Source organism: Salvelinus namaycush, chromosome 12, assembly GCF_016432855.1.
Source record: "Salvelinus namaycush isolate Seneca chromosome 12, SaNama_1.0, whole genome shotgun sequence".
NCBI classification, from domain to species: Eukaryota; Metazoa; Chordata; class Actinopteri; order Salmoniformes; family Salmonidae; genus Salvelinus; species Salvelinus namaycush.
Genome location: NC_052318.1, coordinates 17,668,520 through 17,692,885, shown reverse-complemented (window position 1 = coordinate 17,692,885; position 24,366 = coordinate 17,668,520). Strand labels below are relative to the sequence as shown.

At 42.8% G+C, this 24,366-nt stretch overlaps 1 protein-coding gene across 1 annotated transcript in view; it reads right to left on the bottom strand.

Moving 5' to 3' along the window:
- Positions 1–9,006: 9,006 nt before the first annotated feature.
- Positions 9,007–24,366, bottom strand: part of LOC120056973 (HMG box transcription factor BBX-like) — a 39,020-nt gene continuing 23,660 nt past the window's right edge. The window contains exons 4-17 of the mRNA XM_039005302.1: positions 23,995–24,249; positions 17,839–18,040; positions 17,657–17,724; positions 17,263–17,343; positions 16,889–16,969; positions 16,390–16,470; positions 16,196–16,276; positions 14,354–15,143; positions 14,018–14,150; positions 13,018–13,169; positions 12,713–12,802; positions 12,032–12,247; positions 11,621–11,813; positions 9,007–11,004 (exon numbers count right to left, since the gene is read on the bottom strand). Of these exons, the coding sequence (XP_038861230.1) occupies positions 10,926–11,004; positions 11,621–11,813; positions 12,032–12,247; positions 12,713–12,802; positions 13,018–13,169; positions 14,018–14,150; positions 14,354–15,143; positions 16,196–16,276; positions 16,390–16,470; positions 16,889–16,969; positions 17,263–17,343; positions 17,657–17,724; positions 17,839–18,040; positions 23,995–24,249 (2,502 nt within the window). The 3' untranslated portion in view covers positions 9,007–10,925. The remainder of the gene's footprint in view (positions 11,005–11,620; positions 11,814–12,031; positions 12,248–12,712; positions 12,803–13,017; positions 13,170–14,017; positions 14,151–14,353; positions 15,144–16,195; positions 16,277–16,389; positions 16,471–16,888; positions 16,970–17,262; positions 17,344–17,656; positions 17,725–17,838; positions 18,041–23,994; positions 24,250–24,366) is intronic.

Below are 24,366 nucleotides of genomic sequence, written 5' to 3'. Positions count from 1 at the left end.
CTCCACCCTGCACATCAGCGTAAACTTCTCCCACACGCTGCTAACAATGACCTGTGAGGTCAAGGGGTCAAACCTCTCCTATTGGTGGCTGAAGGATGACCAGCCCTTCCTCACGGATTCCAGATGGTTATTGGGTGAGAGAAACCAAACCTTACAGGTGAACAACCTGACCAAGGCTGACTGTGGGAAATACACCTGCTTGGTGGCCAACAAGGCAGGCCAGTCACGGGGCCACTTCCAACTCACAGGTGAGAGCAACATAAAACTATTCCCTAAACTTAACCTTTGCCTATGTCCATCATAGGAACATACGGGCAGTGTTCCAAGCTGACCACGTTGCAGTCGCCTGCCAGATCTTACAATGCCCAGATAGGTGTTACACATGTCAGCCAACCACATTATATGATATAGCAATCTGATGCCTGACTGCGAAGTCGATGGCGGTGCACGCAGCCATTGGTTGATACGTGCAACCCAACTGCAATATAGTCGGTCTGGAACGTAACCTAAACCTAACCCTAAACTGAAACCAAACCTCTGTCCAGCAAAGGAACAAAATGACACATAATAATAATTCATATTGCCATTACTAATTGTGGATGATCAGTATCCAAATGCCAGTTTGTTCTAACATGATCTGTTCTATTTGTATTTGTGGGCAGATAACCAATCCTCTGTGTGTAATGATGGAATTGTCCGAGCCACACTGCCGATAGGCCAGAGAGAAGTTCTAATCATGGTAATATTGGGCATCTGCATATTTGGCCTGCTCATCATCATTGCCTGCATCAGGAGATATCACCAGGGTAAATAGTGTCATTTACCGCAGTAATTAAAAGTCTGTTTAGTAATGGCTGTTATGGTGGTTTCATGAAATTAAAAACAATATTTCTGTTTTTTGGCAAGGTAGAAATACAGAAGCATCTGGCAGGTATGGTTTTAGCCCCTTTCTCAAGATCGTTTGGTAACACTTTACTAAAGCCTGCACGTATAATGCTTTTATAATATGTAATATGAGCCATTATGTCATACAAATAGGCTTATAATGTGATGTCTATGTATCTGTCTCAAATGGCTGTTTATTAATCAGGGTCATGCATTTTATGACAAGTTCTACAATGTATTATACCTGAAAAGTGTTATCCATTGTTTTTATACTTCTATACACACATCTATGGATAAAAGACCATCCTTTCTGTTATTTCATTTTCCTGTCATATTGTATTTGGACAGGACTTTGCAACAAGGAGCAGCATCCTTTCAGAAACAGGAGAGGTACAAACAGCATAACTTAAAGAAAGCATCTGTTTTAGGAATGATCAAATATCATCACTATATTATACTACTATTGTAATAATGCTGAAATAAAAAATGCATAATTAATGAAGGGCCTAATGTTAGATTAAAACCGATAAATTGTTTTTAGGAAGGAGAAGAGACACCCCCGTGTCCAAAAATCATGTGTATGATGAGATTGGAGATGAACAGGTAAAAAAATACAATGACATTAACAAAGGGTTATTATTTGGTCACTCAATGAAGCAGTGTGGACCATTGTTAAAATGCCTTAGCTCAGTGCATTCTTGCGTATGTGTGTCACCTCTAGGAGCAGCTTGAACAAGAGGTGGTGATGCCATTGCCATACGTCTACACAGACTTCCTTCCAAACAGAAAACAAGCAGATCCCCTAAAGGACTTTGGGTACTCCACCATCGGGCCAGCTAGCCTAAGCGGAGTCACAGTGATCGAGGCAAGCGAACAAGGTCTTGAATGTAGGTTCCTAGTGGAGACAGCGTAGCATACTAAAAATATCTAATAAAATTGTATTTGTCACATGCGCCAAATACAATAGGTGTAGACTTTACCATGGGATGCTTAGTTACGAGCCCTTTCCCAACAATGCAGAGTTAAAAAGTAAGACAAATCTGCTAAAAAAAGTAAATAGTAACAAAATAAAGACTATATACAAGGACAACCGGTACCAAGTCAATGTGCAAGGGTATGAGGTAGAGGTATTTGAGTTAATATGTACATGTAGGTAGAGGTAAAAGTGACTAGGCAATCAGGATAGATAATACACAGAGTAGTAGCAGCGTATGTGAAGACTGTGAAAGAGTGTCTGTTCAGGAAGCCTTTTGGTCCCAGACTTGGTGCTCCGGTACTGCTTGCCATGTTCCCAGTCTATGATTTGGGTGGCTGGAGTTTTTGACAATTTTTAGGGCCTCCTTCTGACACTGCCTGGTATAGAGGTCCTGGGTGGCAGGGAGCTTGGCCCCAGTGATGTACTGGGCAATATGCACTACTCTCTGTACAGGTTTGGGGAGTAACGGATTATAAATAAACCTATAATCCGTTACCAGCAAATATATTGTAATCAGATTACAGATCATTTTTAAGAACTAGAGGATTACTTTCAAATTCAGAAAGGATGTTTGCGCAATAAAATCATTGACACTTCTGTTTTCTCAATGACATTCAAATCAGCACTGAAAAAAGGTGCAAGTTTAAGTTTGTTCCACCTGAGCGAGTCTGACCACAAGTCAGAGACCACTATGATGACACACCAAATGTGTTTGAGATAAAAGATATAGGATATCACTTATTATTGAAATCTACATAGTGCATTGATGTGAATCACACTGCTGCTCTCTCATTTAGCAATTTGCGCCTTACGGATTGTGGTTGTTGTGGATGGCTGTTCACAAATCTAAATGTGTATTTCAAACCAATAATGGTTGAATTCAAGAAGTTTAAGCTGCCTATCAATCATTGTTTTTGAAACCAGTGGACAGCCAGTGGAAAAAGTGCTCTTGCAACAGCTGCATAGTGCGGATCACAGCCTATGGAATAAAAGTGAGGCTTTTATTGCTAAATCTAATTCATGCTGATAAAATAAATAAATCCATAGGCCTATTTTTTTTTTAACTAGGCAAGTCAGTTAATTACAAATTCTTATTTACAATGACGGCCTAGGAACAGTGGGTTTAACTGCCTTGTTCAGGGGCAGAACGACAGATTTTTACTTTGTCAGCTCGGGGATTCGATCTAGCAACCTTTCGGTTACTGGCCCAACGCTCTAACCACTAGGCTACCTGCCACCCCTAATGGACACATGCTCAAACTCGCACACTTTTGATTGCCCCTTTAAGTCTATCTGTAGTTGCTACATCCATTTTTGGATTATAAATTATATATCCATTGATTCTTGAAGAATATAACTTATACATGGAAAAGGCAGTGTGGAGTGCAATAGAGATTGCGTCATCTGTGGATCTGTTGGGGCGGTATGCGAATTGGAGTGGCTCCAGGGTGTCTGGGATGATGGTGTTGATGTGAGCTATGACCAGCTTTTCAAAGTATTTCATGGCTACAGATGTGAGTGCTACGAGGCGATAGTCGTTTAGACAGGTTACCTTGGCATTCTTGGGCACCAGGACTATGATGATCTGCTATGTAGGTATTACAGACTGGGTCAGGGAGAGGTTGAAAATGTCAGTGAAGACACTTGCCAGCTGGTCAGCGCATGCTTTGAGTACGCGTCCTGGTAATCCGTCTGGCCCTGCAGCCTTGTGAATATTAACATGTTTTAAAGGTCTGACTCACATTGGCTAAGAAGAGCAGTCGTCCAGAACAGTTGGCGCTCTCATGCATGGTTCAGTGTTGCTAGCCCCAAAGCGAGTATAGAAGGCATTTAGCTTGTCTGGTAGGCTTGTGTCACTGGGCAGCTCACGGCTGGGTTTGCAAGCCCTGCCACATCCGACGACAGTCAGCCGGTGTAGTAGGATTCAATCTTTGTCCTGTATTGACGCTTTGCCTGCTTGATGGTTCGTCGGAGGGCGTAGCGGGGTATTTTATAAGCGTCTGGATTAGTGTCCCGCTCCTTGAAAGTGGCAGCGCAGGCCTTTAGCTCAGTGAGGATGTTACCTATAATCCATGTCTTTGGGTTGGGTCTTTGGGATATGTATGTCCCAAATGATCCATGTCTTTGGGATATGTACGTATGGTCACTGTGGGGACGACGTCATCGATGCTCTTATTAATGAAGCCAGTGACTGATGTGGTAAACTCCTCAATGCCATCGGATGAATCCAGGAACATATTCCAGTCTGTGCTAGCGGATCAGTCCTGTAGCTTAGAATTCATCGGACCACTTCCATATTGCACACTACTTTGTTAGTATTTTTGCTTTTAATCAGGAGTCAGATTTGCCAGACAGTGATGTGAAGTATTTGCCACCTTTCTGATTTTCTCTATTTTTGCATATTTTAGACACTGAATGTTATCAGCTCTTCAACCAAAACCTAATATTAGATAAAGGGAACCGGAGTGAACAAGTAACACAACATATTCATACTTTTTTCAAACAAAGTTAAGCAATACCAAATGTCACTGTGTGAAAAAGTACAATGAACAAAAATAAACGCAACATGTAAAGTGTTGGTCCCATGTTTCATGAGCTGAAAGAAAATTTCCCAGAAATGTTCCAATACGCACAAAAAGCTTAATTCTCTAACATTTTGTGCCAAATTTGTTTATATCCCTGTTCGTGAGCATTTCTCCTTTGCCAAGATAATACATCCAAGAAGCTGATTAAACAGCATGATCATTACACAGGTGCACCTTGTGTTGGGGACAAAAGGTCACTCTAAAATCTGCAGTTTTGTCATACAATGCCACAGATGTCTCAAGTTGAGGGAGCGTGCAATTGGCATGCTGACTGCAGGAATGTCCACCAGAGCTGTTGCCAGAGAATTTAATGTTAATTTCTCTACCATAAGCTGCCTCCAATGCCATTTTAGAGAATTTGGCAGTATTATCCCACCGGCCTCGCAACAACAGACCATGTGTATGGCGTTGTGTGAGCGTGCAGTTTGCTGATGTCAACGTTGTGAACAGAGTGCTCCATGGTGGCGGTGGGGTTATGGTATGGGCAGGCATAAGCTCCGGACAACGAACACAATTGCATTTTATTGATGGCAATTTGAATGCACAAAAATACAGAGACGAGATCCTGATGCCCATTGTGAGGCCCTTCTTTTTAAGGTATCTGTGACCAACAGATGCATATCTGTTTTCCCAGTCATGTGAAATCCAGAATAGGGACAAATAAAGGTATTTCAATTGACTGATTCTCATATGAACTGTAATTCAGTAAAATCTTTCAAATTGTTGTATTTATATATTTTTTCAGTATAATTGCCCTTTTACGTTCAATAACTGGTTGTGCCACCTTTAGCTGCAATGACTGCAACAAAACACTTCATGTAGTTGTGGATGAGTCATATCCCTGTGGAGACATTTTGGGAACTGGCTTTAACTCGGCGGCATTTGTGGTCTTTCAGGTCCTGGGTTTAGGCCTGAACTGTGACTAGGCCATTCCAGAACTTTACATTTGTTGCCTTTCAGCCATTCGTGTGTGTTTTGGATCTTTGTCTTGCTGAATGACCTAGCTGTGCTTCAGCTCACAGAAAGATGACCTGACATTCTCCTTTAGAATGATCTAAAACAGAGAATTATTCATGGTTCCTTCAATGATGGCAAGTGGTTCAAGTCTTGAGGCAGCAAAGTATCCCCAAACCATTACACTACCACCAACATGCTTGACTGTTGGTTTGAGGTTCTTACTGTGGAATGCAGAGTTTGGTTTTCATCAGAACTAATATGACCCATGTCTTCCAAAAAGTTCCCCTTTTGACTCATCTGTCCATAGAACATTCTTCCAAGAGTCTTGATGATCATCCAGGTGCTTTTTGGCAAAATTGAGTCAACTTTTTGGATGAATTGGGTCCCGATATGTCTGGCGAAAACCAAACACTTCATTCCACAGTAAGAACCTCATACCAACGGTCAAGCATGGTGATCGCTGAGTTAAAGCAGTTCTACATGGAAGTGGGCCAAAATTCCTCCACAGGGATGTGAGAGACTAACAACTACAGGAAGTGTTTGGTTATAGTCATTGAGTGTAAGGGGGAAATAACTTTTTCACACAGGGGCATTGGGTGTTGTATAACTTTGTTAATTAAATTAAAGAATTATCAACATTGTGTTATGTTCCCTTTATCTAATATTAGGTTTTGATCTGAGAACATTCAGTGTCAGAAATATGCAAAAATAGAGAATCAGAAAGGGGGCAAATACTTATGGCACTGATGTTGGAGATTACGCTATAGCAGCGGTAGGCAACCCTGTTCCTGGAGTGCCACGGGTACTACAGAACCAGGGTTGCCTGTGCTTTAGGGTTCTCCAATTTGGCCAGATTGCGGTCCAAAGCATTTTCAAATAGATGATGCCGTGCTGCAATAGAATGCTTATGGTTACATTAGGAATTGTTCAACCGAATCCAGAAATCACATTTTGATGTTGAAGAGACTTTGCTGACGTACAAAAGGTTTAATATAGGTTACTTTAATAGGTGTTCAAGGAATAATAGTTGCGTCAGAAGACAGTGTTATGACATACGACTCAGTGAAAGGGGCTGCGGGCGATGGCTAAGGGATCCCTCACTAAGCAGGTGCTCCAGTAAGGCAAGGCTGCATTGAACAACTGGGCTGTAACAATCAAGTCCATACATGTCATGATACAGTACTATTGACATAAATAAGATCGAGCACACATTGTACAAACTATCAGAGGAAACATACTTAAGATCTGGTGTCACCTCTTCACAAGAACAAAAGGGAAGCTGTAATCTACATTCCTGTAAAGGGAGAACGTTTATATAGTCTTTTTTTTAAAATCTGGGTGCATATTCAGTTTTTCTATTTTTGTAACTAAAGGAACAACTATAAAAAGGAAATTGTAATAAATAAACTTGAATACAGAGGATTTGGCAATTGTTCTTTGTAATTGCGTGAGTGTCCCTGGTTTCACCCTTTCCTGAAGTGAGAGCCTAATTGAACTGCAGAGAACATAAAACCATCTGGGGTGACACTGTCCCTCACAATTATAAAAACAAACTCTCTCATATCACTAACAGACATTTGCAGGTAAGTCATAATTACTTACAACCAATGATTTATATATAATCTAGATGACTGACACGGGGAACTGTTTTGAAGCCACTGCGCCTCCATGGCACTCCCTCACCATTGTAAAAAATATTTTGGAAGCTAATGAAATGCATTTATTAATGTCTACATTCGTTTGACACGTTTATTCTATTCAGACACATGAATGCATACTTTTAAATTAAATTGTGAGAAACATCCTTAAAGTACAATTCTTTGAAAGTATTAATGTTACTGTTCCCACTACAACAAAAGGCCATGTAATTTTGTCCTTTAAATATTGTAGAATTCCATTCATTCCTATGGAGTACTGCTTTTCTGAGGAGTGCCAATATGGCTGACCGGTGGCTTCAAAACCTCTCATTGGCCAATCCATAGCATCAACAATCCAGGGTTTATATATATGGTTGATTACACCTCCACAGAGTTCCCAGCACAGCAGCTGACTCATCATGAGGCCCATAGGTTGTAACAAACTATTCACCTGTGAAAACAGTCCACCATCGCATACATACACAGTAGAGTCAAGACTTTATAATTATAAAAATATAGGTACAAAATCGATTACATTCAGGACACAGTACCAGCACAAAGGGGTATCGTCTATATTTATTTTGATAACTAATCATATAGGAAATTTATTGAGGCATCTTCTAGATGTGGACCCCAGGAAGAGTAGGTGCTGTTTTAGCAGTAGCTAATGGGAATCCTAATAAAATACTAGTTAGAAAAGGCTGAGGGTGATACATAATGGCTGATTTTGAAGGGGTTTGTTTTCAACTTGATTCTAAAATGGTCAAATTAGTTAAAGAATACTTCACTGCATAATTTCATAAGATAGACATGAATACCTGTGTAATCGTTTACATTTACCTCATGATATGGAGGAAGGCTAAACACTCTTGAAAGGAGAGTTATGTGAAATGGGGGATAAATTAAAATCATCATGATATCATTTTGGTTTGGGTCATAAGGTGCAAATATTGTCTATTAAAAGAGGCATTGAAAGGTATCAGTACAGTGTACACCATTCCCACGTGGGGTTTAAGTCTTAGGAAACCCATCAGATATATAGGATTAGTTGTGCTGATATAATACATTTGTTACCTGAAAATCTATACACCATGAAAATGCAGTGCAACTGCAATGCTAACCTTCGTTTTCAATAGAATTGTCATTTAAAGACAACTTTCCCCTTTCTTTGGCAAATGTCTGAAAACCACTTGTTATAAGCATGTACATCTCTGCTCTTTTTGGGGAAGGCAATGTCTTAATTTCTGTGAAATAACAACACTGATGTCCATCAGTGGAATAACTATGTGTAGTTTACTGCTTGGACGATTTTAGTCAGCCTTGAATTTATTCTCTCAAAACTGGAAAGTCTTACATTTTTGTTTCAAAGCTTTGTTGAAGTTTCCTTTGAGTTCGAAAGTCATGTTTTAGGTCTGCTCGTTCACAGTCCTTTTGTCAGCTTTTAGGGATGAATTAACAAATACAGCGAAGAGAGTCAGCATTGCGCATATCCCTCTACAAGTCAGCCCAATCCTGGAGGGATTTATTCAATATATTTTCAATTTATTCTACTTTGTGGCATTATAATCTCTTAGCGAAGACTAAATACCTCCATTGACAATAAGAAGGTAGAGCCAATAGCCTCTAAAGTTCATGCTGTGCCGACAGCACACATCATTCAGACATAGCCCAGAAATGGCAATGCAGTTGCTTTAAGAATAGTTGAAAACTACCTTTCTAGAAGTAGTGCACCTCATCTCAGTACACATTTGTTTAACAGGTACAGTAGGCATATATGCATCACTTTGTGTATGAGATTTTTCACAACAGTCTTAATCCAGTTAACTAGGCCCCAGGAAAGACCGCTGAGGTTGGGAACACAAGATAAAGGAGAAATACAAAATCTAGTTCAACAGCATCATAATGCACACAACTCTTAAGTGAAGGAGAAGGCTCCAATGTAATAAGAGAAACTCGAAGAGAAAAAGACAAGGAGAGAAGTGTGATTTACTGCACAAACTAAGAAAAAGAGCATTGGTCAACTTGGAAACAAAAGAGTAATAATAATATAGTATGATGGTAACTTCATGGAGGACATATCGGTGGGGACTTGCAATGTGAGTTCGTCATACACTACTTATATAAGCTTGACACAGCTTTCTCCATCTGATTAGCTTACACCCAGAGCATATGTCAAGAGTCCCCCACTACAGCTCACACACTGTAAACAGAAGAATGGACACAAGGATCTGCTATCTGGATATGGAATGGATGCTAGCCTGTTCTACCTTGGTTAGAACATGCAATAAAAACATTTTTTTTTTTAAACAATGCGTTAAAAGCAACGACCATTGTCTTGTTATTGAAATACGTTCAAAAGCAAAACCTTGATTATTCTGATTGCCTAAGAGTGGACCATTACTTGGCATAAGAAAATCTCAAAAGGCCAATAGGAAAAACAAAACGAGGGAAAACACATCGCCCTACTAAGAAAAAGTTACATCTTAAAAGAGTCTCCTACGTTAAGCTCAAAATTTGTGCAGCGTCTGTTAAAAAACTCTTACGAAACTAGTAGCACACATTTGGATTAGCCTTGAAGATGCTACGCAGACTGCAATAAGATCAAGTATTGACACAAAATGCATTTTCATCATTCAAGTATATTCAAACGGATGTAAGAATTGTGTGAATGGTTGCGTGGTGGATGGGATGGTAGTCAGAAATAAGGAGCAGAGGTTGTGGTTGTGGTACGGTTAGGGTCGTGATGAGAGAGTTAAGGCCATGGAGAACCATCCATTCTGTTAGTAACTTTGCTTGTCATCACATAGGGCTGAACACCAGGTAAACAGGCAGATAAAGACTGAAAATATGCTAACCAAAGGCCTCCCATCTAAACTTAAACGCAAGCTTAAGTTTAAATGCAAGAGCCTCAATGTGTTGAGTTCAAACTGACCACCGTAGTAGCAGTTGCTAAGCTGGCGTGAAGGCTTGGGATAGATCAGTATTGAATACATGACAATGGCATCTTAATGGTTGACAGTGGTTACAACGTGCATGGGCGGCATGTAGCCTAGCGGTTAAGAGCTTTGGGCCAGTAACCGCAAGGTTGCTGGTTCAAATCCCCAAGCTGACTAGGTGAAAAATGGATGGGCCCTTGAGCAAGGCACTTAATCCCAATTGCTCCTGTAAGTTGCTCTGGATAAGAGTGTATGCTAAATGGCTTAAAAGCTAATGGCCTGGAAGGTTAAGAGGTCTGTTGTATCTATAGACCACACTAAATAGGCAAATTAAAATTAAGGTACACAAGTAAGGTCTGTGTATCTTGGAACCCTTTCAGTCACGAGGACTATCTACTCAGGCTGTGTTAGTTTAAGTTCAAGCATGAAGTCGTGCGGGAAACCACAATATCTGACTCATCCTACGTCGAGGTATGCTAGGTGGAGTCTTTGCGAAACTGTGGTTGAAATGGGAAAATGTTATCGTAGGTTTCCTTTCTTTTTTTAAATGCAATTTTTGTTAGCAAAACTTGACCTTTAAAATGGCGTAATATCAGACAAAGGTTACACGTTAACACAACTACCTCTAACGGAGAAGGAAGCCATGCTCTCAGGGACTGGTCTTCCTCTTCCACAGGGTCCTCTAGGCAGGAGTGTCTGGGAAGAGGGGCGATGTGATCTCCTACTGCCAAGGGAAGGGTTCAGGAGAACACTGAGAAGGTGAGTTCACCCACTCTTTCCCCCTCAGACCAGAGCTCTAGAGCTAATTCACCACAGAGGGGTCCATCCACGAGTCACGTTCCGTCTCTTTCCTTCCTTCCAGGACAGGATGAGGAGTTGGAGGTTAAAAAATTTAAACGAACAAGCGAGCATCTATTCTGTTTTGCCGGAGGCAAGAGGCTCCTCCACTTCATTGGTCAGCGCAGGAGATGAGCACAGGGGTCTTGGCCATGTCCTTCTTCTGGCTGTCACCAATCACATGCTGGCCTCTGAGATAGGAGGAAGAGAATAAGGTAAAGGTTAACAAATCAAGGTATGTACTTTTTGTTCTTGGCAAAGACTTGTGGTGTGGCATTTGTGTTGGGCCAATGGTTTGTGGTCTGGTTAGTGAAGACGTGTCAAACTCAATTCCTGGAGGCCCGTGTGTCTTCAGGCTTTGGCTCCTCCGTTGTACTTGATTGGTAAATTAAGGTAATTGATTAGTTCGGAACTCTGCACCTGATTATCTTGGTTATAATTGCACACAAATTGAAAGGTAATAATTCTATTTATTTAACCTTTATTTAACTAGGCAAATCAGTTAAGAACAAATTCTTATTTACAATGACGGCCTACCCCGGCCAAACCCTAACCCGGACGACGCTGGGCAATTGTGCGCAGCCCTATGGGACTCCCAATCACGGCCGGTTGTGATACAGCCTGGAATCGAATCAGCGTCTGTAGTGATGCCTCTAGCACTGAGATGCTGCGCTACTTGGGAGCCCTAATAAAACATTTCACAGTGTACAAAGAACATTTTAAACACAGGGGGTTTCAAAAAGTTTAAAAGCATAAGCTACCTTGAAGCAAAGGTGCATCCCATGTCATATATTTCTGTCTGCCTACCTGTGAATGTTCTCCATGGCTGCCACCTCTGCAAGGGCAGCCAGGCTAAAGAAGGCAGGCAGGTCTTCAGGTGCACTGCTCCTGTCCGCCTCCTCTTGCTTGGATGCGCTGTAACACCCTGTTTCATTGCATAAAGTATCTTGGGATAATGGCTTGTCATCCTGCTCCGGGGTCAGGTCCCTGGCTTTGTCCTCTGTGTTAAAATGGACCAAAGAAGACGCCATGAAGCTATTGCCGGTAATTCAAAATGGCCTCTCAAAATGGTATGGACAGAACAACCCTCGTTGCTACCTCGTTTCTGTCATTTGTAATGGTTAAAAAAAAACATTTGGCATTTTCCAGCTCACATATTTACTTAAATCCAATGTATTTAATAATGTGCAGAATAAACTATTAGGAAAGACCACTCACCTTCGGCTGGGGACACCCTGCCATCGGCCGAGCGCACCAGGTGTGTGATCTTGCTCTTCCTGGCCTTCCTTTTCTGGCTGCCCACTGGCACGCTAGGGCTAGTTCCCATGGCTTCTGGGTTCAGCGTGGCGGTGGTACAGGGGGCTGGGCTCGGCTTTGCCTTTGTGGCCTTGGCAGCCGAGTCTAACATGGGGGAGTCACTACGCATCGCTATGTCTGAGAAGAGAGGGGAAACATGGGGCACATTTTTTTTTTAAAGAGCCATTCTTTTTCAAGAAGGATTTTAGAATTCTTCCACTCAAATTCTAACTTGAGATCTGGGCACCAAACATCAAAGTAAATCATGAATTGACTGAAAAAATGGTTCTGCTAGATGGCATGCATAGGATATTACTTTTTCATTTACGCTAACAACTAAAGAAAGAATGTTTTAAATGTGTCTAAAATCAAAGTGTCTAGATTTACTGTGTCAAGGGGTCTTTTTAAAATAATGGCTTTTGGTATCAGGTAAGCATATGGTAGCAGGGGTCATAATGCAATATAAGCGTATGGTACTTACATGGTCCATTTTTACATTGAGTAATGTATCCATTGTCTCCAACTATATGTAAATATCATGCCAAGAACATTCACAACTGGATTAAATAGTGCACACACATATTACATTACGCTCTAATTCACCTTTGTCCAAAGTATTGGGCTTCTCCTTTTTCTCCTTGTATTTGCTAACAATCTTGTGGAATAAAGTATTTTTCTGAGATGGAGATGGACCTGATATAACAAAAAAGAAACAAAAAGAGACCAGAGAATGACATGCAATGTTAAATGGTAACAAGGTATTTTTTTTGTCATGAGAGAGTGGTCAAGTTTCTGAAAGTGAGGAGCAACATGAGCGGTATGGGGTATGGATGGGAATGGGGAGTGACGGCTTCTGTTAAAACATATTGAAACTTTTGGTGAACATTCCGGTGACATTTTCTGCTCACCCTTGGCAGGTTTTGGAGGTTGTTCCTCCAGGGCGGTGTTAATGTCAGTTTTCTTCTTGGTGACGACAGTGCTCTTTTTGTCGAATGTCAGAGGGCTGTACTGCGGCAGGCTGTTGAACTTCTTCTCAAACTCCTCCTCTAGTTTCCCCAAACTGCAAAGTTGATACATGTTGTTGATTAGATACAGGTGGAACATGCCCACAGCCATTTTCCAGGCCTTCATCATGCGGAAACACATTTCATTTGTTTGTCCCTGTTGATTTTTATATTTCTATAGAAATGCCAACACAATAATAGCTTTTTTCCAAGTTTCCTCTTGCGTGTTTCAAGAGTGCTTTGATCAGATAAGTAAGCTCCACTGTTGCTATGTTTCTCAATTACTGAGTGGTGGCAACTTTTTTTTTTGTTTGTCTACTTTTCTTAAACCGAAGAGGAAACAAAAACCGAAGATTGGTTCATCAGCCTAAAAAGTGGCTCATTATCTAAGAAGGGCTTAAATTAAAAAATGACTTTTGGGAACCCCTAAAACTATTAATGCGCTGAACCAATCTTAATATTCTTAATGCTTATAGATGTGCCAAAATGAAAAATATCAAACAGTTATGGGGTGCCCATAACTTAACCTGGGCGGCTATTTGCTCTCTCTTCAGGGGTTCCTCACAGGAAGATGTTAACTTCGACACAGAGGACCCCATCACACCACAAAGAAAGTGGAGCTAGTGATGAAAGACACATTATTATTTCAGTATTTGTCATCATCCAATAATTCACTAATAGAACAGACTTGCAGCGTAACTTCAATGAGCAACAAGCCCCGAGCGCACAAAGCCAATCTTCCGTCACTCACTTCAATAACAACAAACGTGAATCCTTGCATGACGAATGTGCCCCTTGAGAAATGGGATTATTGTCTGTTCACTATATTCTGCTCCCACTAGTGATCTTTCAGTGATAAAACCGAGGACTTTTGGGGTAAATTGGTCTTGGACAGACAACTCACCCTGGCGCGGTCTCGTCTTTAGATTTGGACTTCTTAAGCTTCTTGAAATTACTGGGTCCCATCTGTGAGAAAGCCCAGGTCTCGTCAGTCCAGCCTCCTTCATCAGATGCACTTCGAAAAGAACCTCTTTTGCCTAACACACACACACACACACACACACACACACACACACACACACACACACACACACACACACACACACACACACACACACTTTAGAGTAGCCACCAGTAAAATTAAGTTAAAACCCTGGGTCTTGCTCGGAATGGGCGTAAATCAGCAGCATATTAAGATAGTAATTGTGGAGACAGGGTAAGGGGGGTTACTAATGCGTACCTCTGTCCACGTTGGCCCTCAGTGAGGTCAGCATCCCTTCCGAAACCAGGGTCTTGTACAGCGCCCCCTTGCAGCTTCTCTCAGACTTTCTGGAGCCACACCCCTCTGCGTTGGCCTCCAGTTCCCTCTCCCCGACTTTGTGCTTGATGCGCGGGGGGCTGGGAGGGGAGGTGGGCTCCTCCGTGCTGCTGCTAATATTGGCCTCCTTAGCCTCTGTCTTGGGGCTTGCTGGATTCACCACCGTCTCCACTGTCAATGGAAGCTCTATGCATCCGTCGTCCTCTTTGTCCTTCACATTTCTCTCATCTTCCTTAGCCTTCAGGGGCCTCTTGGCTTTGGGCTTGGCCCTCTTTTTGGGTGAGCTGGACTCTACCAGAATGGTAACGGCGGCGGTGCGAGCCTTCTTCTTGGGCATATCCTCCTCGGCGTCGCCCCAGGCCCCTTTAGCCACGGCTTCGATAGTGTAGAAGAGGCTCTCCAACTCCGACTCGGATGACGGTCGCTTCTTGAGGGTCTTTTTGGGCGAGCCGGGACCAGGGCTCTTGTCTTTGTCCACCACTTTGGCCGGCTCTCTGGTGCTGGCGTCTTTTTTCTTTTTGATTATGGCCGCTTGGCCGCTGAGCAGCAGGAGACTAGCATCGGTCGGCATGGAGGAGGAAGACGGGGGAAAGGAGAGAGGAAGATCAGGGGTGTTGTCCCTAGCCTCCTCGACCACCGTCTCAGTTTTGATGTGTGGGGTGCAGGTATCGTCCTGTGTCTCCATCTTCCCTGCCTCGGAGGCCAAGCACATCTACACAAAAGAAAACAGTTCACATGCAATCTTTGGACAATAAAATCGACGAGTTGCGCGGAACATTAAACTACCAACGGGACATTAAAAACGAACATCTTATGCTTCACGGAGTCGTGGCTGAACGACAACAGCATACAGCTGGCTGGTTATATGATGTACCGGCAGGATAGAACAGTGGCGTCTGGTAAGACAAGGGGCGGCAGTCTATGTATTTTTGTATACAACAGCTGGTGCACGATAACTAAGGAAGTCTCGAGCTATTGCTCGCCTGAGGTAGAGTATCTCATGATAAGCTGTAGACGACACTACCTACCGAGAGAGTTTATCTGTATTCTTTGTAGCTGTTTACATACCACCACAGTCAGAGGCTGGCACTAAGACAGATTTGAATGAGCTGTATTCCTCCATAAGCAAATAATAAAAACGCTCACCCAGAGGCGGTGCTCCTAGTAGCGAGGGACTTTAATACAGGGAAACTTAAATCCGTTTTACCACATTTCTATCAGCATGTTAAATGTGCAACCAGAGGGAAAATAACAAGAGGCTTCTAAAAAGCTTCTACCCCCAAGCCATAAGACTCCTGAACATCTAGTCAAATGGCTACCCAGACTATTTGCAGTGCCCCCCCCCCCTCCCCTTTACACCACTACTACTCTGTTGTCATCTATGCATAGTCACTTTAATAACTCTACCTACATGTACATAATACCTCAAATAACCGGTGCCCTCGCACATTGACTTTGTATCAGTACCCCCCTGTATATAGTATTGCTATTGTTATTTTACTGCTGCTTTTTAATTACTTGTTACTTTTATTTCTTATTGTTGGTTAGGGGCTCGTAAGTAAGCATTTCACTGTAAGGTCTACACCTGTCGTATTTGGCGCATGTGACTAATAAAATTTGATATGAAACTAACATTTCAGTAGTCACATCGATGTGAAAGTGCTGGAGCTAACTATGAATAATTTTCACTGTAGGGTATTTCAAGAGTTCAAAAATATCAAAATGGACTTAAATAGACCCTTAATGAGGGAGGGCCTGCAGTACCTCAGCAAGCTGGAAGAGAGCGGACTGGCCACACTGCTTTCCCTCTGGTGCAGTCGACTGGCTCGAATCAGAGGAGATCTGCTTTGATACACAACAAAGGAGAATTAGACAATACATCATAAAGACAATACAACAGCATTATAGAGTATGTAGTAGTGTGGAGTGGCAGACTTGAGACAGTGTAATGACTGTACCTCTCCCAGTTGAAAAAGAGGGGACTTGACATTGGCAGTGGGTACGTCAGGCTTTCCCAGCTGTGAGGTTCCAGACCACATCTGAGGAAAAAGGTGAATGAGAAAATTGATAAGAACCTGGGCTTATGCATGTTCATATTTGTAACTTGTGTATATTTGTACTAAACAGTATAGTATGGTTAATAGAGAGTAAATGCTATCATTTGTGCCCTCCCTTAAGGCATACCCGCACTGAGAAGGCATACCCGCACCATTAAGGCATACCCGCACCAATAATGGCAGTATTTTAATTTTGTTGTGGATTTCAGTAAGCAGGAAGATATCCCACTCAGTTTAAAAACAAACTACTTAAGAGTGCATTACAATAGCATGTAGAATTATTAAAGTCCATACATATGCAAGTATGCTTAGCAGTTGGCAGATCGCCTATAAAAATGTTACAGGCCAATATCATTGAGCCAAATCATGTGTAGACAAGCCTTTTCCTGAGAATACCCACTTCAGCCTGGTCCCCCCAACTCAAGGGCTTCCCTTTGCCAGCGGTGTCCATTAAACTGGGCTGACGCGTGCTGGAAGAGATCTGAAAAGGGACACAATTGAGGGTTGGCTGACCCAGTTAAACAGGAATGAGCCTCACTTCCTTGTGCCACCATTTTAGGGAATGGTATAATTTTATGTGATGTGTTGGGTACTGTAAGAGCAAACCAAACCATGTATATGCAAATAGACAATCCATCTAATGTAGGCTATTTTCGATACACGTGCACATATTGGCAAATCTATAAACTGTTGTGTCAGAGCGTATTTGCCGTGGAAGCCCTATGTAATAGTTACAAGTTAAAGAGAAAACCTTCCCATTTCAGGTGGTTTTACCTCAGCAAGTTGGAATAGGGAGGATTTATCAGGGTACTTAGTGACATCTGTGGCTCCAGATTGTGATGAGCTGGAGGAAATCTGTGGAGGTTCAATTCACACATTCAGCATAAACATTTGAATAATGTGATCTTCAAATTTGTATCTCACAGTGCTTTTCCAACAAATGTGAGAATGACTTAAGTGCCTCAGATATATTTCCACTAAAACTATGATTTCTAGATTAAAATTGTGCAACAACAACAAGAATAAACTCAGTTCGACGAGTTGAAGATAACACTAGACTGGGCCTTTTCATAAATTGTCTCAAAGACCCTTAGATAACCCTCTGAAGTCCTCCGGTGGTTAATTTTAGCACTACAGTCCATGATTTAGTGGATATGACATGGCATACCTCTCTGGCAGTAAGGGCATGCTCCCCAGCCAACAGTAGCATGCTTAGGCCACCCATCTTCGTGGGATCTGGGAAGGAACAAAATATAATTTTACAAATTTGACATTCATTTAGTGGCAGCTATGCCGAGACATGACACGTATTTTATTAGCCCTTTTCCCAGAAATGGAAACTTGACGCACCTGCCATGGCGAAGTTAAGCTGTGGTGTGCTGTCAGTCTTGGGCACTTTCTTGGCAGTGGCACAACCCTTAGGGGAGTTGGAAGGGAAGGACCACACTTTATTGCGGGTGTTGCTGACAGTGTGGCAGGGGCTCTTGACTGGCTTGTTGGTGGCAGGGCACCACTTGTAGCCCGGGTTAGCCTTCATGAAGGCATCTTTGTACTGGAAAACGACAATGCCAGAAAGGTTATCAGCAAAAGCACACAGGAAATACATACTATAGCAAAATGCAGCATATACTGAAAAACACAGTGGAGGCTCAGAGGAGGATGGGGAGGACCTTCCTACACAGTGAATTTGATAAAAATAGTGATACATAGATTAAACTATAATAATAAAATATGCAATAATATTATATGTCACACATACATATATACACGTCACCAAATAATCAATTAAAAAAACACTGTTTTGCAATAAAGGTCTACATTAGCCTTAACAGCACCTTCTAGGGTAGCCGGAGGGGAGCAATTTTCCAACCTCATCTGGGTACATTGAATCCAATACAAAACCTAGGAGGCTCATGGTTCTCACCCCCTTCCATAGACTTACATTCCTCATGAAGCTGGTTGAGAGAATGCCAAGAGTGTGCAAAGCTGTCATCAAGGAAAAGGGTGACTACTTCGAAGAACACTTTTTTGGTTGCTACATGATTCCATGTGTTATTTCATAGTTTTGATGTCTTCACTATTATTCTACAATGTAGAAAATAGTAAAAATAAAGAAAAACCCTTGAATGAGTAGGTGTGTCCAAACTTTTGACTGGTCCTATATACACACTGACTGTACAGAACATTAGGAACACCTTACTAATATTGAGTTGCATCCACTTTTGACCTCAGAACAGCCTCAATTTGTCAGGGCATGGACTCTACAAGGGGTCGAAAGCGTTCCACAGGGATGATGGTCCATGTTGAGGCAAATGCTTCCCAAAGTTGTGTCAAGTTGGCTGAATGTCCTTTGGGTGGAGGACCAGTGTTCAATGAGTATATACATTGGGAAGGGTAGATTACCGGGTGGTAGCCGGCTATTAACAGTAACTAAGGTTCAGGGCAGGGTACTGGGCGGAGGCTGGCTATTGATAACTGTTTAACAGTCTGATGTCCAGGAGATAAAAGCTGTTTTTCAGTCTCTTGGCCCCAGCTTTGATACACCTGTACCGCCTCCGCCTTCCAGATGGTACCTGGATGAACAGGCCGTGGCTCGGGTGGCTGAGGTTCTTGATGATCTTCATGGCCATCCTGTGACACCGGGTGCTGTAGATGTCCTGGAGGGCAGGCAATGTGCCCCCGGTGATGTGTTGGGCTGACTACACCACCGTCTGGAGAGCCCTGCGGTTGCAGGCGGTGCAGTTGCCGTACAAAGCGGTGATACAACCAGACAGAAAGTTCATGAAGGTCTTAGGGGCCAAGCTGAATTTTTCAGCCTCCTGAGGTTGAAGACACGTTGTTGCACCTTCTTCACCACGCTGTCGGTGTGTAAGCTTTTTACCCTTACCACTGTGGCCCTGTCGATGTGGATGGGGGTGGGCTCTCTGCTGCCTCCTGTATTCCACGATCAGCTCCTTTGTTTTGTTGACGTTGAGGGAGAGGTTATTTTCCTGGCACCACTCAGCCAGGGCTCTCACCTCCTCCCTGTCTCATCGTTGGTAATCAGACCCATAACAGTCGTGTCAGCAAACTTGATGATTGAGTTGGAGAAGTGCATGGCCACACAGTCATAGGTGAACGGGGAGTACAAGAGGGGGCTGAGCAGGCACCCCTGTGGGGCCCCTGTGTTGAGGATCAGTGTGGCAGAGGAGTTGTTGCCTACTTTTACCACCTGGGGTCGGCCCGTCAGGAAGTCTGGACTTACACTGCTACTACTCGCTATTTTTTTTTAAATCTATGCATAGTCTTTACAAATTACCTTGACTAACCTGTAGCCTCGCACATTGACTCAGTACCTGTACCCCCTGTATATAACCTCATTGTATTGTGTTACTATTTATTTTATTTTTTACTTTATTTAGTAAATATTTTCTTAACTCTATTTCTTGAACTGCATTGCTGGTTAAGGGCTCGTAAGTAAGCATTTCACCGTAAGGTCTACTACACCTGTTATATTCGGCGCATGTTACAAATATAATTTGATTTGAATTGCACAGGGCGGGGTTCAGACCCAGTGCCCCGAGCTTGGTGATGAGCTTGTAGTGCACTATGGTGTTAAAGGCTGAGCTGTAGTCGAGGAACAGCATTCTTACATAGGTCATTCTCTTATCCAGGTGGGATAGGGCAGTGTGCAGTGAAATGGCGGTTGCGTTGTCCGTGGATCTGTTGGGGCGGTATGCAAATTCAATCAAATTTATTTAAAATGTATTTATAAAGCCCTTCTTACATCAGCTGATGTCACAAAGTGCTGTACAGAAACTCAGCCTAAAACCCCAAACAGCAAGCAATGCAGGTGTAGTGTAGAAGCACAGTGGCTAGGAAAAACTCCCTAGAAAGGCCAGAACCTAGGAAGAAACCTAGAGAGGAACCAGGCTATGAGGGGTGGCCAGTCCTCTTCTGGCTGTGCCAGGTGGAGATTATAACAGAACATGGCCAAGATGTTCAAATGTTCATAGATGACCAGCAGGGTCAAATAATAATAAAAATTGTTGTGGGTCTAGGGTGTCAGGTAAGAGGTGGAGTGATTTTATGATCCTTAATTGGCCTTTCAAAGCACTTCATGATGACAGAAGTGAGTCCTAAAACTTTGTTTTAGAGAATTTGACGTTATCCTGAGGCCCATTGTCATGCTATTCATCTGCCGCCATCACCTCATGTTTCAGCATGATACTGCATGGCCCAATGTCGTAAGGATCTGTAAACAATTCCTGGAAGCTTAAAATGTTACAGTTCTTCCAAGGCCTGCATACTCACCAGACATATCACCCATTGTGCATGTTTGGGATGCTCTGAATCCAGGTTCCGCCAACTTCGCACAGCAATTGAAGAGGAGTGGGACAACATTCCACAGGCCACAATCAACAGCCTGATCAACTCTATGTGAAGGAGATGTGTCGCACTGCATGAGGCAAATGGTGGGCACACCAGATACTGGACTGGTTTTCTGATCCACGCCCCTACTTTATTTATTAAGGTATCTGACCAACAGATGCATATCTGTATTCCCAGTCATGTGAAATACATAGATTAGGGCCTAAGGAATTTATTACAATTGACTGATTTCCTGATAGGAACTGTAACTCAGTAAAATCGTTAATCGTTCTATTTTTGTTCAGTATAGTTCAGTTACCTTCACTTTCTTGGGTACAGGAACAATGGTGGACATATTGAAGCAAATGGGGACAACAGACTGGGATAAGGAGACATTTTATATGTCCATAAACACTCCAGCCAGCTGGTCTGAACATGCTCTGAGGACACGGCTTGGGATGCCGGCAGCCATACGAGAGGGTTAACACACTTAAATGTCTTACTGACGGTGGCCACGGAGAATGAGAACGCACAGTCTGGCAGCTCTATGTTTTCCTCAAAGTGGGCGTAGAAGGTGTTTAGCTTGTCCAGGAGCGAGGCGTCGGTGTCCGCGACAAGGCTGGCTCTCCCTTTATAATCTGTGATTATCTGGAGTCCCTGCCACATATGTCTCTTGTCTGAGCTGTTGAATAGCAACTCAATTTTTAGCCCTGTACTGTCGTTTTGCCTCTTTGATTGACTTACAGAGGTCATAGCTGGTCTGTACACGTCCATGTTCCCAGTCATATTGCCGTGATTAAATGTGGTGGTTCGGTAGTTGACTCAAAGAGAGAGAAAGACAATAGTTGAACAGTTTTGAATTTATCCCTTCCTTCAAAAAATGTTGAAGCAGCTGAGAGAGAGCTAGCTATATTTCATTGTATTTTTCTTCTTCATATTTTACCTTTCATTTACTGAGTTAATGCAGCTAATTTAGCCTAATGTTACTCAACAACCTGACTCACACAGAGAGAAATTATATTTATGTTAGCTAGTTGGCTTAGACTGTCCAACAGCTTTGGTTTTGTACATTTATTGCCACCGGGCCCACCGGTGTAACTACTAAATGTACACTCACTGTACTGTGTGATTGTGCACATGGATTGGATGTTTACGAACACGATAGTTAAACTTTGTTGACTATAACGTTATGGTGACAAAAATGTAGGCTGTGTAGCGGTTATGGTATGAAGGTTTGGCTTGGGGAAGTTTTTGTGACTGGTCACAGACAGTTGTTGTGTTGTGCACTGAAGTCCACAAGTGATGGGAAAAGGTAAGAGGAGAAGAGTGTATAATTCCTTTTCGCATCTATGCAATGAGCTAAGTGATGATGCTGTATGTGGCTGCTATGAAAGTGAACTGTGTGTGGAGGTGATCAGGGATGTATTCATTCTAACGATTCTGTTGGAAAATATGGAAGCAAATGGAATGAAACGTGGAGGGACCTACCTGAATTTGTTTTAGTTCCAAAACGTAACTGGTTGGACTAACGATTACACCCCAGAACAGCCAAGAGTGTGAAAGTCGGTATTAAATGTGTCACTGTCTGTCACCTTAATTACTCCAATTTGTCTCTCGACCTGTGTACCTGTTATAAATGTTCCTTTGTAGGCTAGCTTGTAGCAACCTCATGATGGGTATAGGGCAAACTTGAGTATCATGTAGTAGCCTAAACCTATCGATGTTACATTGAGCTGGGTGAATGGAATATAAATGCAAGTCGTCCAATATGCTGTAATAGAAATAAGATCATGCTCATAAAAAAACAAACAATCGTCCTCCCTAATCTTAAAAAAGTCACCGACCGCCACTGCTGAAGAAGTGTTACATAACAGAACTTTCATATTTTGCTGGACTTCATTTGCATAGAGACAATCCAAAACAAGCTACGGTAGACTCATTCAGTAGTGTGCATACATTGTCGCTTTAGATAGTTTCATGGCCTATAAAGGTACTAGAAAGATAGATAATGCATGTCTTACATGTCTTAGTATGGCTACGACACTCCAGTTTCAAATGAGTTTGATTGTGATCCTGTGTTGTAACTCTTGATCAGCTTCAGGGTTCATTCTATCTGAATTCTAAATCAAATGATATTGTTGGCTTAAAGAAACAGTAAGGGGTGAACCCTAGCATGCTGACCACACCGCTCGTGTCATGATTGCAGGGCCTCCCGAGTGGCGCAGTGGTCTAAGGCACTGCATCGCAGCGCTAGCTGTGCCACTAGAGATTCTGGGTTTGAGTCCAGGCTCTGTCGCAGCCGTCCGCGACCGGGAGGCCCATGGGGCGGCGCACAATTGGCCCAGCGTCGTCCGGGTTAGGGAGGGTTTGGCCGGCAGGGATATCCTTGTCTCATCGCGCACTAGCGACTCCTGTGGCGGGCCGGGCGCAGTGCACGCTGACACGGTCGCCAGGTGTATGTGTTTCCTCCGACACATTGGTGCGGCTGGATTCCGGGTTGGATGGGAATTGTGTCAAGAAGCAGTGTGGCTTGGTTGGGTTGTGTTTCGGAGGACGCATGGCTCTCGACCTTCACCTCTCCTGAGTCCGTACGGGAGTTGCAGCAATGAGACAAGACTGTAACTACTACCAATTGGATACCACGAAATTGGGGAGAAAAAAAAGGTGTGAAAAATACAACAAAAATACAAACAAAAGAAATCTGGGTTGCCAACCGCCATATAAAGTCCAAAGAAGAAGAAGCCTGAAGAAGGAAAGATTACTAGAAACAAACTCGGTTTACCCTTTTATCTGTGGATTAATTGTCAGAGTAGAGGACCTTGTGCATTTCATGTAAAATAACAACCCACTGTTTAAATCCCAGGACAAACTAGCTAGCAACAGCAAGCTAGCTAGCTAAATCGCCATAAATGTTTAATGCTTTTCGACTTGTCTCCAACATTAATATAGTTGTGTGTCCTGATCGCATCTGGTGTGGGTGGACAAAATCAACATATGCGCAATGGTGCGCGAGCGGTCTGGTCTGAAAATGTTCACTTTTGTCATCATGCATTGATGTCACTGGGAGACTAAGTGAACATTTTACTTAATTGGATGTTAGAATTCGCCCCTAAGAGAAGTTTGACAATTCCAGAACGGGATTTTGGTGATGCTCACCTCCTTGGCCATGTCGGTGTACTTCTGTTTCTCTTTGGGCTCCAGCACGGCCCACCAGTCAGCCAAGATCTTGGTGGCACCACGGTTGTCCAGTCGAGGGTGTTCCTGCCTCACCAGCGATCGGTGGCGCTTGCAGAAAAGCAGGAAGGCATTCATGGGCCGGCGGGCCCGCTGCTCTGAAGAGTCCTCTTCCCCCTCCATGGGCCCCCCGCATGGCACCTTCGGCCCCCGGGTCTCCCTGACCAACAATGGCTCCTGTGGACAGACGCATCAGTGATAGATGTTTTAATCTTCATCATCACTACCCCCACCACCACTATTATCATAACAATGGTTAGGCTCTATTTTATGGTGCGGATTCAGTTGATATCT